General features: G+C 41.2%; 1 protein-coding gene across 1 annotated transcript in view; it reads right to left on the bottom strand.

The window, feature by feature from the left end:
* Positions 1-345: 345 nt before the first annotated feature.
* The window catches only part of LOC106913219 (NACHT, LRR and PYD domains-containing protein 3-like), a 40,242-nt gene continuing 25,978 nt past the window's right edge, over positions 346-14,609 (bottom strand). Inside the window, exons 6-13 of the mRNA XM_088012553.1 lie at positions 12,064-12,378; positions 9,472-11,209; positions 7,540-7,695; positions 6,406-6,579; positions 4,413-4,586; positions 2,424-2,597; positions 1,754-1,906; positions 346-1,236 (exon numbers count right to left, since the gene is read on the bottom strand). Of these exons, the coding sequence (XP_087868679.1) occupies positions 1,221-1,236; positions 1,754-1,906; positions 2,424-2,597; positions 4,413-4,586; positions 6,406-6,579; positions 7,540-7,695; positions 9,472-11,209; positions 12,064-12,378 (2,900 nt within the window). The 3' untranslated portion in view covers positions 346-1,220. The remainder of the gene's footprint in view (positions 1,237-1,753; positions 1,907-2,423; positions 2,598-4,412; positions 4,587-6,405; positions 6,580-7,539; positions 7,696-9,471; positions 11,210-12,063; positions 12,379-14,609) is intronic.

The following is a 14,609-nucleotide window of genomic DNA, read 5'->3' as shown; positions in this document are numbered from 1 at the left end:
CGCCCCCTGCAGGATCTGCTGCACCATTAGCCAGACAGAAAGGACAGTTTTATACAAGTTATTATTCTAATTCTATAGCTGATTTAATTAATCGAGTTTTGATTGAAACAAAATGTTTCTCATCTGTTTTTTTTTAAACACCTTCAGTCTCAATAATGTAAAAATAAACTGCTGGCTTAATTAGTAGCTTAAAGCTGAAATCAACTTGAGATGTTTCTGCTTTTACTAATTTAAGCTTTGAAACTAAATGTGAAAACTTAAAAAGAAGCAAAATGGCCTGGAGCATTAAAATGAAGGTTCAGTTATTATATGTGTACAGAGTCAGCTGCATGGAAAAAACAAAGATTTATTAAAAACTTTATTTGGTGATGAAACACTCAGGAACCCACATTACATAAGAATAAATATAAAATCAAACATGAACCAATCAGCACATTATCCCAGTGATTCTCTGAGGTCTGAATAAATCAGTGAATCTCAGTAAAGAGCCTGATGTGACACATCGAGTCCTAAAGTTCTCTAGAAAACTGAAAACATGAAACATGGAGGTAAAAATGGAAAAACCAAAACGGACTGAGAATCAATGATGATGCAAAACTTCATTATTTACATTTTATAATAAATATAAAAACATTAAAATATACAAAACCTTTTTTTAATCAGATAAATGCTGGATGTTCCTGAAAACTGCTCTAAGTGTTTCTGTGGGACATCCAGTTCTAAACTGGTTCAACTGGTTTCTGTGATGGAAGCTGAAGTTTCTCTGCAGTTTCCAGTAAAGCATCTTTTTATCTGTGGAGCTTTGAGGAACATTTTCCTGTCAGCAGAAGAAGAAGCAGCAGAGAAAAGAGGTTTGAAGTGTCTTTATGATTCAAAGCTGAACTGAAATGATTCCCATGTTTCCATCTCAGACCATTTCTGGTTCCAGGATGAAAATGAATCAGAGAGAAAAAAGATCAACTTTCCAGTTGAATCCAGTTCAGATCAAAACTCCATGAAGCCTCTAAATGGAGCCCAGTTTGAATCGGATCTTTGTTGATCCAAAGAGACAAACAATATCAGACACTAAATGACAGGCATGAGAAAATAAACAGGAGGAAAATCTTGGAGGTCAGAGGTCATCATCATGATCCAGTCAGAGTCTCTTTAGACTCAAAATGCTGCAGCTTCAACCCCTGAGGATCAGCAGGACACAGAGACCGTTCTCTACTTTACAGAGATCAGAACAACTTCCACCTGCAGAGAGAAGAAGGAAGGAGAGATCAGATCAGTGAGTGTTTCCAGCCTCTCCAGCAGCAGTCAGTGACGCAGCACATCCAGTAGATGGTTTCCAGCCTGCAGTCAGACTGATCTAAGAGCTGTGACCAAGATGAACCTGATCAGTTGTTTCCTGTTGAACTGAGAGAACAAGCAGATCTGAGATCAGATCTGCTGCTGCCACAGTTTGATGAATGAGGACCACTGTCTCTAGACATGTTGGACGGCTGGACGCTGGAGTCCAGCTGGACGTCCTGGAGACATGGACACAGCAACAACACTCATCTTCACACCAACACAAACACAGGAACACAGCAAGCTGCTGCTCCTCTGATTGGCTGATTGCTGTCTCTGTGTCCAATCAGGAACCCTGGACCATTCTCCTCCCACTGAGAAGCTGCAGCTTTACTGGGAACACTGGAGCTTTGCTTTGATGCTAACTGGGTTTAGTTCAATATGCTGACAACAGCTGGACTCACTACAAACATTTACTTACTTTAGATTCTTTACAAGATCCTTCAGCTGCTGAACATCTGAATCCTTCAGGCCGTTCATCATCAGGTTCAGTTCTGTCAGATGGAGGCTGTTGGACTTCAGAGCTGAGGCCAGAAAATCACAGCTGATCTTTGACAAACTGCAGCTGATCAACCTGAATAAAGAATAAAAGATGAGCTGAAGCCAACAGGATGCAGGTGAACCAGTCCAACAGAACCAGTTAAAGATTCTCATGAATATTAAAGCCAACAAGCTGCTGCTTCAATAAAGACCTGCTGACTTCAGAACCAGAACCAGGTACTGGGTCATGTTGTGTTGGAGGATTTTAGTCAGTAAAATCATTCCAGGTTCTGATCAAAGTGTTGAAGCACCAATCATTGATTATTGATTTGTTCATGTCAGATTCCAGGAATTCACTTTTCTAGACTGGGTTGAATGACCTTTGACCTGCTTGACCTGAGGGGGATTTCTACACACTGGGGGTCTGAATGCTGTCCTGTTCTGACCTCAGGTCAGCAGGTCCAACTCAGTTACACAGAGGGACTAAATTAAACTCTGGATCCAGGAACAAACTCAGAAAATATTTATTAGAACAGAAGATATGAACTTTGATGTATGATAAATTATAGATAATTATTCACAGAAATATCAATAATTATATAATTATAAACCTCAATGTTTTCAGTCTGCAGCCTTCAGTCTGTAGAAAACCACAGAGCTCCTTCAGTCCAGAACGTTCCAGGTTGGTGTTGAACAGGTTCAGTTCTGTCAGATGGGTCGGGTTGGACTTCAGAGCTGAGAACAGAGACGTCCAGCTGGTCTCTGACAAACTGCAGCCCCCCAATCTGAATAAAGAATAAAAGATGAGCTGAAGCCAACAGGATGCAGTTAAAACTGAAATATGAACAAATAAATAATAAAATGTAGAAAATAAATTTCCCTGAATGTAAAAGAAACATGATGAACTGATTCTAACATCTGATCCAGTCAAACTGGTTTACCGAGTCCAAACCAGCAGAACCAGAACATTTGATCAACAAAGAAACTCAAAGTTTTTCTAAAAGTTTCTCAGGATCTTAAACTCAGTCGGATGTTTTTTCTCTCCATGTTTCCTTCCAGGCTCTGTATCAGCTGACTGCTCTGTACCTTCATTCATCATCAGATATTTTATGTCTCCAGTTTTTGGTCATTAATCTATTAATGATGTTTTTCTTGCTGGTTGTATTTTAACTGCAGCTCATTGCTAAGTATGACAGATGTAAACGTTTTATTTCAATCCGTCTAATTCAGAGTTTTACAACATCCATTACAGCTCAGATTCTGAAAGTTGATCATTTTCTCATTTTGTGGTGATTCAGTTCCTGAACCATCAACTAGAAAATATTGAGTCTTTTCTCTGTCAGATTGATTTGGGTCATTTAGTTCAAGTTCTGAATCCTCCATCAGAGACGCTGCAGAAATGGGAACATTATCATAAAGAACAACCTGATTGTGAAGACGAGTCATTTTTAAATCTATTTTCCAGGTGAACCACATGAGGATGATTTCAGTAACTGATGAAGCTTGTTGCACACAAAGCTTTACACAGGTAAGATCTCACTTCCTGTCCTACAAAATAAGAGCTGAATCAAGATGTTTGAACTAAATGACTAACACCATAACCTTCACAAAGTCAGTATTTACTGCAGGACTGTTAATTAATGATCTTTATATTATTTCTGTCTCCTTCATGTCAGGAACTCAGCCAGAAGACTGTGGTCATCCTGACAGAGTCTGACTGTCAGAACAAACTCAGATTTCCTCTTGAAGCTGCTCTCAGTGGTTTGGAGGACGACTGACTTGTAATTTGCTCCATCAGTGGAATTGACACTAAAATGGAAAATCATCACCTGCTTCCATGTTGTTTTGCTTCCTGCCAACATAAAACTCCTGCATGAGCTGCAGCTCCATATGAGCAGGCAGTCGAGTCCCCAGAAAGCTTCCCTGTTTCTAGGAACCATTTCATCCAGAGTTGGTCGACTTTCTCTGTCAGACGCTGAACCTTCAGTCTGAGCATGTGCAGAACCTCTCCTAACACACCTGGTCCAGATTCATGTGCTGCAGTCTCTGCTGGTTCTGATGTCTGGACCAGAAAACTGATGTCCAGAAGAACCTGCAGTCTGTTGAGCTCAGAGAAAAACTCAGTGGTCTGGATTTTTAAAAACGAAGCTGAAGTTGGTTTGTGATTGAAGCTTCAGATTCAGGAAATGGATAAAGGGCGATTCCACCTAATTATTCACTACAACCAGCATCTTTAATCTGCTCTAGTTAAACATTAAAAGACCTGGACTGGATGATTATCAACTAATAGCAGAATATTTAAAACTAAGTGTGAGATTTGAGGAACTTCAATAAAGGGAGATTTTCATTCTCTCTGTTTTTGATCTGACCTTTGACCTGCTTGACATGAGGGGGATTTCTACACACTGGGGGTCCGAATGCTGTCCTGTTCTGACCTCAGGTCAGCAGGTCCAACTCAGTTACACAGAGGGACTAAATTAAACTCTGGATCCAGGAACAAACTCAGAAAATATTTATTAGATCAGAAGAAATGAACTTTGATTTATGATCAATTATAGATAATAAATCACAGAAATATCAATAATTATATAAATACAAACCCCAATGTTTTCATTCTGCAGCCTTCAGCCTGTAGAAAACTACAGAGCTCCTTCAGTCCAGAATCTCCCAGGTTGGTGCTGAACAGGTTCAGTCCTGTCAGATGGGTCGGGTTGGACTTCAGAGCTGAGAACAGAGACGTCCAGCTGGTCTCTGACAAACTGCAGCTCATCAATCTGAATAAAGAATAAAAGATGAGCTGAAGCCAACAGGATGCAGTTAAAACTGAAATATGAACAAATAAATAATAAAATGTAGAAAATTAATTTCCCTGAATGTAAAAGAAACATGATGAACTGATTCTAACATCTGATCCAGTCAAACTGGTTTAAAGAGTCGAAACCAGCAGAACCAGAACATTTGATCAACAAAGAAACTCAAAGTTTTTCTAAAAGTTTCTCAGGATCTTAAACTCAGTCGGATGTTTTTTCTCTCCATGTTTCCTTCCAGGCTCTGTATCAGCTGACTGCTCTGTACCTTCATTTATCATCAGATATTTTATGTCTCCAGTTTTTGGTCATTAATCTATTAATGATGTTTTTCTTGCTGGTTGTATTTTAACTGCAGCTCATTGCTAAGTATCACAGATGGAAACGTTTTACTTCAATCCGTCTAATTCAGAGTTTTACAACATCCATTACAGCTCAGATTCTGAAAGTTGATCATTTTCTCATTTTGTGGTGATTCAGTTCCTGAACCATCAACTAGAAAATATTGAGTCTTTTCTCTGTCAGATTGATTTGGGTCATTTAGTTCAAGTTCTGAATCCTCCATCAGAGACGCTGCAGAAATGGGAACATTATCATAAAGAACAACCTGATTGTGAAGATGAGTCATTTTTAAATCTATTTTCCAGGTGAACCACATGAGGATGATTTCAGTCACTGATGAAGCTTGTTACACACAAAGCTTTACAAAGGTAAGATCTCACTTCCTGTCCTACAAAATAAGAGCTGTGAATCAAGATGTTTGAGCTAAATGACTTTAACACCATAACCTTCACAAAGTCAGTATTTACTGCAGGACTGTTAATTAATGATCTTTATATTATTTCTGTCTCCTTCATGTCAGGAACTCAGCCAGAAGACTGTGGTCATCCTGACAGAGTCTGACTGTCAGAACAAACTCAGAATTCCTCTGGAAGCTGCTCTCAGTGGTTTGGAGGACGACTGACTTGTAATTTGCTCCATCAGTGGAATTGACACTAAAATGGAAACTCATCACCTGCTTCCATGTTGTTTTGCTTCCTGCCAACATAAAACTCCTGCATGAGCTGCAGCTCCATATGAGCAGGCAGTCGAGTCCCCAGAAAGCTTCCCTGTTTCTAGGAACCATTTCATCCAGAGCTGGTCGACTTTCTCTGTCAGACGGTGAACCTTCAGTCTGAGCATGTGCAGAACCTCTCCTAACACACCTGGTCCAGATTCATGTGCTGCAGTCTCTGCTGGTTCTGATGTCTGGACCAGAAAACTGATGTCCAGAAGAACCTGCAGCCTGTTGAGCTCAGAGAAAAACTCAGTGGTCTGGATTTTTAAAAACGAAGCTGAAGTTGGTTTGTGATTGAAGCTTCAGATTCAGGAAATGGATAAAGGGCGATTCCACCTAATTATTCACTACAACCAGCATCTTTAATCTGCTCTAGTTAAACATTAAAAGACCTGGACTGGATGATTATCAACTAATAGCAGAATATTTAAAACTAAGTGTGAGATTTGAGGAACTTCAATAAAGGGAGATTTTCATTCTCTCTGTTTTTGATCTGACCTTTGACCTGCTTGACATGAGAGGGATTTCTACAAACTGGGGGTCCGAATGCTGTCCTGTTCTGACCTCAGGTCAGCAGGTCCAACTCAGTTACACAGAGGGACTAAATTAAACTCTGGATCCAGGAACAAACTCAGAAAATATTTATTAGAACAGAAGATATTAACTTTGATTTATGATCAATTATAGATAATTATTCACTGAAATATCAATAATTATATAATTACAAACCCCAAATAATCCAGTCTGCAGCCTTCGGTCTGTAGAAAACCACAGAGCTCCTTCAGTCCAGAACCTTCCAGGTTGGTGTAGCTCAGGTTCAGTTTTGTCAGATGGGTCGGTTTGGACTTCAGAGCTGAGAACAGAGACGTCCAGCTGGTCTCTGACAAACTGCATCTCTCCAATCTGAGTAAAGAGTAAAAGATGAGCTGAAGCCAACAGGATGCAGTTAAAACTGAAATATGAACAAATAAATAATAAAATGTAGAAAATTAATTTCCCTGAATGTAAAAGAAACATGATGAACTGATTCTAACATCTGATCCAGTCAAACTGGTTTAAAGAGTCCAAACCAGCAGAACCAGAACATTTGATCAACAAAGAAACTCAAAGTTTTCTATGAGCAGCAGCCTGGATGAGGTGAGCTATTTCTGCTGGTTCCTGATCATCAGCCGGAGACCCGACTTGGTAACCGGATCAGAACCACTCAGTTTATTCATGAATGGCCTTGGGTTCTTCTTAAAGCTGCTGAAAGCCAATGGAGGCCATTATTTCCTAAGGAGACGTGACCTGATGAAGCTTCATCACAGAGACGAGGCTCCAACCGACTGACAGCTGTCAGACTGAAGAGGACGGTTCCTCTCTGACCCGGCCCAACAGAACCACAGCTTCAGGACAAAGTGAGGAACCTGTTGCTGCTGCAAACCTCACTGTCATTCAGTTCATCTAGATTTGCTTTTCTACAATCAGTCACTTCTTAGATGTTTCATTAATGATGATTTGAACTGGTCAGTGTTTGTGGCTCGACTGGAGGAAAACATTTCATTCTGGATGTAAAGATGAGAATCAGAAATAAAACAATCTGAATCTTTACCAACCAAACTGAAACATCTCCATCGTTAATTAACTTCATTTGAATTATTTTACTCATTTTGTTCATCAGTCAGAAACATTTTAAAAACTGAAAAACAAAGTTCAATGATCTCAAAGTCTGAAATAAGAAAATAATTTATAAGGTAAAATGTTTTAGAGATTTTATTCTGACATTTAAACAGGTTGTTTTAAAATATTACAATAAAATTATTAATCAAACTAAGGACTAAAGTATCAATGAATGATTTTATTGTATAAATAGAGAAAACAAACCCCAGTTTCTCCACTTTTCTCACTGAACTCTCCAGGATCTCAAATGTGAGATCAACAGAGATCTCACTTATTTCCAGTTCAGTCAGATCTGGGTTGGACTTCAGAGCTGAAGCCAAAACTTCACATTCAGCCTCTTGGATCCAACAGCCACCAAGTCTGTGATGAGAGAAGAAATAAATTCAGTTCTAATGAAATCAATCTGGATCATAAACAGATAAAATATGATAACAGTGATGTCATCATGATGTCATCATCTGATCAACATCTGATCTTCAGTTTACTGAGTTTGACCCGACAGAGAGTCTGTGCAGCTCCTGACTAAAGTCCAGGTTCTGGTTCTGGTTCTGGTCCAGGCTTCATGTCCTCAGACCTTCAGCTCAGTCAGATGTTGAAGATCTTCTATCATCTGTGAAGGAAAGTTCAGTTTCTCTGCAGCATCAGAGCCTCAAAGGAGCTGCAGCAGCTGATGAAGAGGCTGACTGAGCTGAATGAAGGAAACTACTGGAGATGATGGAGAGGAGGAGGAACTGCTCACAGCTCTGACAAGTCACACTGACTTGGACTAGACCGTTTGGCTCCTTGAGATCTTCCACCAAGCAGGAAGTGAGTTATAAATGAAGTGAGCAGAGCAGGAAGTCCAGCCTGCTGTGGACCTCTGGCATCTCTGGGTTTGTTTAGCCCATATCTGCTGCTGCAGCATCTAGAATCCTCCTCATCATTAATAATAGTAGTATATTCTATAGAAACATGGCTCCCAGCAGCAGATTACTAAATGCTGCCACAGAGGAAACTGGGAGCAGACCAGACACATGATGCTCCCAGTTGTGTCTCCGTTCATCTGCTGGATTTGATGCTGTAACAAAGTAGAAAGTGGACAGTCGTCAACCTGCTTCAGCTAAAAGCTGCAGATTGTTCTGGTCGTCCTGCAGAGCAGCAGCAGAACCGGTCCTGCTGCTCCTTCAGGTCTGGACCGTCCTCTGTTGGTCTGAGAGGAACTGGGACAAACTGGTTGGAAGAGGGACACGTGTCTCTGCAGTGGTCTGTCCATCGTCTCAGAGGAACAAAGGTTTGGATGTCAGAAGAAATTGTTGCTAAACTCCTAAAGAGCTGAAGAGCAAAACCCCTGGAGGAGACGGAGCGTTTGGGTCCAGCAGCATCTTCATGGTGAAGCAGTGAAAGTTCTCCAGAACTAAAGAGGCTGGGATGTCTAAAGAGCTGAAGCTCATGTCTCTGCAGGTCTTCATGGAGGACAGCTAACAGCTTCAACAAAGGCTGCAGATGAAGAGTTGATGAGGAAAATGGTTCCAGCTCTGGAAGCAGAGTTCTCAGAGCTTTGGGAGGATCTGACAGAAACTAGGACTTTTTCTGGAACCAGACAACAATCACCACATCTTGGTCTCAGTTACAAACTCAGAGGAAACTAGTGGAGGAGGAAGAGGAGAGGATGATGACGGGATGAAGAAGATCAACACTGTTCACAAAGTTTATAATTAATGCAACGGTTTATTTTAATGGTTCAACTTTCCATCAAACCTAAACAATTATTTTATAAAAACAGTCAAAGATCCTAAAAGGTGAATTATGGAGCAGCAGCTCAATGAGTGAAGAGAGTTTAAAGTTTAAAAAGTCTCTCTGGCTGATTGGATCTGAGAGGAAATAGACATTTTCTAGAGTTCAGGGTTTTCTATTCATTTCAACCTGAAAACTGATAAAAAGTTAAATATTTTTAAAGGATCAAAATGGTAAAAATCAGAAGCTGCAGCTGTCCTGGATGAACTGAATGTTTAGATGTTTGAATGGCTGAAATCATCCAGAGGATGAAGGAAGTAGTTAAAGGCCAAAAACATCCAGAATCAACTTGAAGAAAGAAGAAGAAACTGGAGGACAATAGTGCTGAATCAGCATTCACACAATGAAAACATCAGGACTCACCGAGCCTTTCTGCAGTTCCTCACAGCTGGAACCAGTCTCCGTCGTCCTGATTCTGATGTGTTGTACTTCTCCAGGTCCAACTCATCCAGAACCTCTGACATCTGCAGCATGAAGGCCAGAGCTGAACAGTCAGTCTCTGAGAGCTGCTTCCCTGAATCCAGCAGCCGTTGGATCTCCTGATAAAATGAGACGTCGTTCATCTCCACCAGACAGTAGAAGATGTTGATGCTTCTGTCAGCAGATATATAATCAGTGTTCATCTCCTTCAGGTTGGTGATGATTCTCTGGATGGTTTCTGGACGGTTCTCTGTCTGACCCAGCAGATCCTCTAAGAGTCTCTGGTTGGACTCCACAGTGAGACCATGAAGGAAGCGGACAAACAGGTCCAGGTGGCCATTTTTACTGCTGAGACATTTCTCCATGACTTTCTTCATGAAGTCATCTAGAGATGCTTCATTGTATTCTTCTCCCAGGAACGTCTTGATGACCTCTGACCTCCTGCTGGTGAAGCAGTGGAGCATGTAGACGGCAGCCAGAAACTCCTGGATGCTCAGATGGACAAAGGAGTAGACGGAGATGTTGCCCAGCCCAGTCTCCTCTTTAAACATCTGAGTGAAAACTCCTGAGAACAACGCAGCATCTTTGATGTTGATGCCGCATTTATCAAGATCTTCATCATAGAAGATCAGGTTTCCCTCCAGCAGCTGATCTAGAGCTAGTCTTCCTAGAGACTCAATCAGCTTCTTGTTCTCTGGATCTTCTTCAGGTTTTCCTCTGTACTTTTCCTCCTTGATTTTGTTCTGAAGCAACAAGAACTTGATGTACATCTCAGTCAGGGTCTTGGGCAGCTCTCCTTCCTCTCTGGTCTTCATCATTTCTTCCAGAACTTTAGCAGTGATCCAGCAGAAAACTGGGATGCGACACATGATGTGGAGACTTTTTGATTTCCTGATGTGGGAGATGATCCTGCTGGCCTTCTCTCCATCATCTCTGAATCTCTTCCTGTAGTACTCTTCCTTCTGGGGGTCAGTGAACCCTCTGACCTCTGTTACCATGCCAACACACTCAGCAGGGATCTGATTGGCTGCTGCAGGTCGTGTGGTTATCCAGAGGAGAGCAGAGGGAAGCAGTTTCCCCCTGATGAGGTTTGTCAGCAGAACATCCACTGAGCTGGACTCTGAAGGGTCAGTCAGGACTGGATTCTTCTTGAAGTCCAGAGGAAGTCGACTCTCATCCAGACCATCAAAGATGAACAGAACCTGAAACATTTCAAAGCTGCTGATTCCTGTGGTTTCAGTAAAGAATCTATGAATCAGTTCCACCAAGCTGAACTTTTCTTCTTTCAGCATATTCAGCTCTCTGAAAGTGAATGGAAATATGAACTGGATGTTCTGGTTGGTTCTGCCTTCAGCCCAGTCCAGAGTGAACTTCTGTGTTAACAGTGTTTTCCCAATGCCAGCCACTCCCATGGTCATCACTGTTCTGATTGGTTGATCTCTTCCAGGTTTAAAGATTTCTTCTAGTTTTACTGTTGTTCCTTGTATCCTGGATGCTGTTTCAATCCGTCTGACCTCATGTTCCTGGTTGACCTCTTTAGTTAACCCCTCTGTGATGTGGAGCTCTGGGTAGATCTGGTTCAGAACCGTTTGATTTCCAGGTTCAGCGACGCCTTCAGAGAGACTCTGGAACTTCATCTTCAGAGACGCTTTAAGGTCAGGCTGATACAGACCAGCAATATCTGAAGAAAGAAAGAGAAACAAACAAATAAAAACATTTTGCAATATTCTAACAAGTAACTGGACTAATAAAGTGGCCAGTTTGGTTCTTCTTCATAAACTTCTAATATAATTCAATAATTAGAGAAAACTAATGAAAGTCATTCCAGCGTCAGTCTACAAAGACTGTAGTCTGTAGTCTAGATTGTAATCTGAAGTCTAGACTGTAGACTGTAGTCTAGTCTGTAGTCAGTAGTCTAGACTGTAGTCTGTAGTCTAGACTGTAGTCTTCTTTTGTAAACCACCAACACATTCAGCCTGCAGCCCCACTGAATGAACTGAAACTGTAAAGTATCTGCAGTATTAGCAGGTCATATGGATGAAGGTCCAAAGCAGAGATTCATGGTTTCATGCTGGTCCAGTCAGGTGAAGAACCTCTGCCTGTTTTCTTTACAGTCTCTTTGCTCTCCAGCCTCATCTGGGCCGAGTGAGCAGCTGTTTTCTGCTGCTGGAGAATTTGATCAAAAACGTAACAGACTCAATGTCAAAACGTTGGAAAAACTTATTTTAAATAAAAATAAAATCCATGTCCACCTGCATCCTCATTCACAACATGTTTGCTGCTTCCAGCTGCAGGAACTTCAGTTCTGATGGTTCTGACCCGTCTGGTGGTTCTGAACACTAACTGGTATCTCCAGCAGGGGGCACTGTCCTAGTCAAAGCCTCCAGCTACTTCTTCAGGTCTCTGTCTGTCCTGAACCGCTTCCTCATCTTCACTCATTACATCACATTGACCTTTGACCTTCTGATCAGTCAATCATCACTATTGATCACCACCAATCACCTGATTGGAAGAATGCAACATTTAACCACTGACCTTTGACCTGGAGATGAACCCGTTTCATCACCAGGACGACTCGTTTCCTGACTCTGCAGCTGTAGATCCCGCTGTCTGCAGCTGAGGGACGTTCCAGAGTCAGACTGAGGTCTCCAGTCTGCAGTGGGTCGTCATTCATCCTGGTTCTGCTGGTCAGGTTCTGTTCTTCAGGATCATCAGAACCTTTCTGATACACATGGACCGTCCTGTTGTCTCCGTCCCTCCACTCCACTCTAGCGCCTCCAGGCAGGCAGACTCTGGTTCTGCAGGGCAGCAGGACAGACTTCACCCCTGAATCCACCTTCACCTGTGGAGCTGAGAGACAACAGAGGACAAGATGAGCTGGACAGACAGATGGACAGCATCTCTGATGAGAGAGAAGTGGAGCAGAAGATGAGCTGATATCGTCTCTATCGCTCCTCCTGGACCTGGATGAACGATGGATAAAAACGATAAAAACCTTCATCAGCTCAGAGACCATGAAGGTTTTTCTGGTTTAAATGTTTCCTTGTAACTGAGACGTTCAAGTCAGAGAGAAAAATCCTCCAGCAGAGTTTCATCACCAAGGCAACGGCTCTGAATGCAGGACGGAACTGTAGTTTCTAGCTTCACCACTAGGGGGCGCAGCCATGTAGTGAGTAAAGTTCAGCTGTGAAATAATGTTCAGGAATCAGATCAGCAGAAGTTGTTTGTAGGTAGTTTATGTGTATTTATGTCCATCAGAGTAAGATACAGTCTATTTGTGTTTAATAAGATTAATATGTATATTTTGTTACTTTAGACATTTTCTGTTTGCTCATTTTGCCCAGAAGAAGCTGAGTTTTACTATAAAATGGTGAATTATATTATGTTTAGTTTCTTTTACTGTAACTTTATTAGTAACTGAAATATAAGGCTGGAGAAATTAGAAGGTTTTTTATTTATTTTCCAAATATAGCGAAGCTATAAGGGCTTATATTAAGACAAGTAATGTGATTATCATGTTTGTAGCTTAGAAAATGATTATTGGTGATCATGGTGGATTGTAAGTTTTATTGATCTGATCCTTTGTAGATCCACATCCATCCACCTAAACCCTGAATCTGCCGATTAAAGAACCAGGAAATCATCACCTCATCATTTGATTGAGGATCAATGAGGCTTTTAATCGATGAACATTCTGCGATCACCACCTTGTGATCCAAACCCAATTCTTACAATCTGAATCGTAACAAATCGGTCCTTCGATCCGGATCCAAGAGATTAGAGTGAATATGGATGATGACCCTCAGTGAGCAGGTTCTACAGTTCTACACCTAGTTCTACACCTCCTAGTTCTACACCTACTAGTTCTACAATTCTACACATCCCAGTTCTACACTTCCTAGTTCTACACCTCCTAGTTCTACAGTTCTACACCTCCTAGTTCCACACCTCCTAGTTCTACAGTTCTACACCTACTAGTTCTATAGTTCTACACCTCCTAGTTCTACACATCCCAGTTCTACAGTTCTACACCTCCTAGTTCTACAACTCCTAGTTCTACAGTTCTACACCTCCTAGTTCCACACCTACTAGTTCTACAGTTCTACACCTCCTAGTTCCACACCTACTAGTTCTACAGTTCTACAACTCCTAGTTCTACAGTTCTACAACTCCCAGTCCTACACCTCCTAGTTCTATAGTTCTACACCTCCTAGTTCTACACCTAGTTCTACAGTTCTACACCTCCTAGTTCTACACCTCCTAGTTCTACAGTTCTACACCTCCTAGTTCTACAGTTCTACACCTCCTAGTTCTACAATCCTCCACTGATACTAACTATGTAGCAGCGAGTTTATCATTATGGGGAGACATACTGGAAACCTGACTGACCCCTAAACATCTGGAGCAGAAATATCAAACACTGGGGTCAAAGTGCACGACTCTGATCTGATCCCTTGTTTCAGAAACGACTAATTAACACGTTAATAGGGATACAGATCAGGTTTTCTGCTGCCGATTCTGATACCGATCACCATGAGGCTAATCACTGTTCTCTGCTGATCACCTGGATTGACTGTTAATATTTAGATTTAGATAAAAATGCTACTATGTGATCTGGCCAAATTAAAAAATGAACTGACAATAAATTATATGAATAAATAGAAAAAATATAAATTGTTAAATAAATGGCTCTGATTGGATAGCTGATTCATGCTGGTTCTGTTTGGTAAGCTTATTGCTGGCACTGATTGGTAGTTGATTAATGCTTTTTCTGATGAGCGAGCTGATTAATGTTCGCTGTGATTAACTAGCTGATTCATGCTGGCTCTTATTAATTAGCTGATTCATGCTGGCACTGATTAGCTAGCTGATTCATGCTCACTCTGATTGGCTAGCTGATTAATGTTTTTTTTCTGATTGGCCAGCTAATTAATGCTGGTTCTGTTTGGCTAGCTTATTGCTGGCACTGATTGGCTAGCTGATTAATGGTTTTTCTGATGAGCTAGCTGATTAAGGCTCGCTCTGATTGGCTAACTGATTAATGTTTTTTTCTGATTGGCTAGCTAATTAATGCTAATTCT

Source organism: Poecilia mexicana, unplaced genomic scaffold (assembly GCF_051168715.1).
Source record: "Poecilia mexicana isolate PSO_F unplaced genomic scaffold, ASM5116871v1 scaffold_2, whole genome shotgun sequence".
NCBI lineage: Eukaryota > Metazoa > Chordata > Actinopteri > Cyprinodontiformes > Poeciliidae > Poecilia > Poecilia mexicana.
The sequence above is the reverse complement of the archived record's forward strand: the minus strand, read 5'-3'. Positions and strand labels throughout refer to the sequence as shown.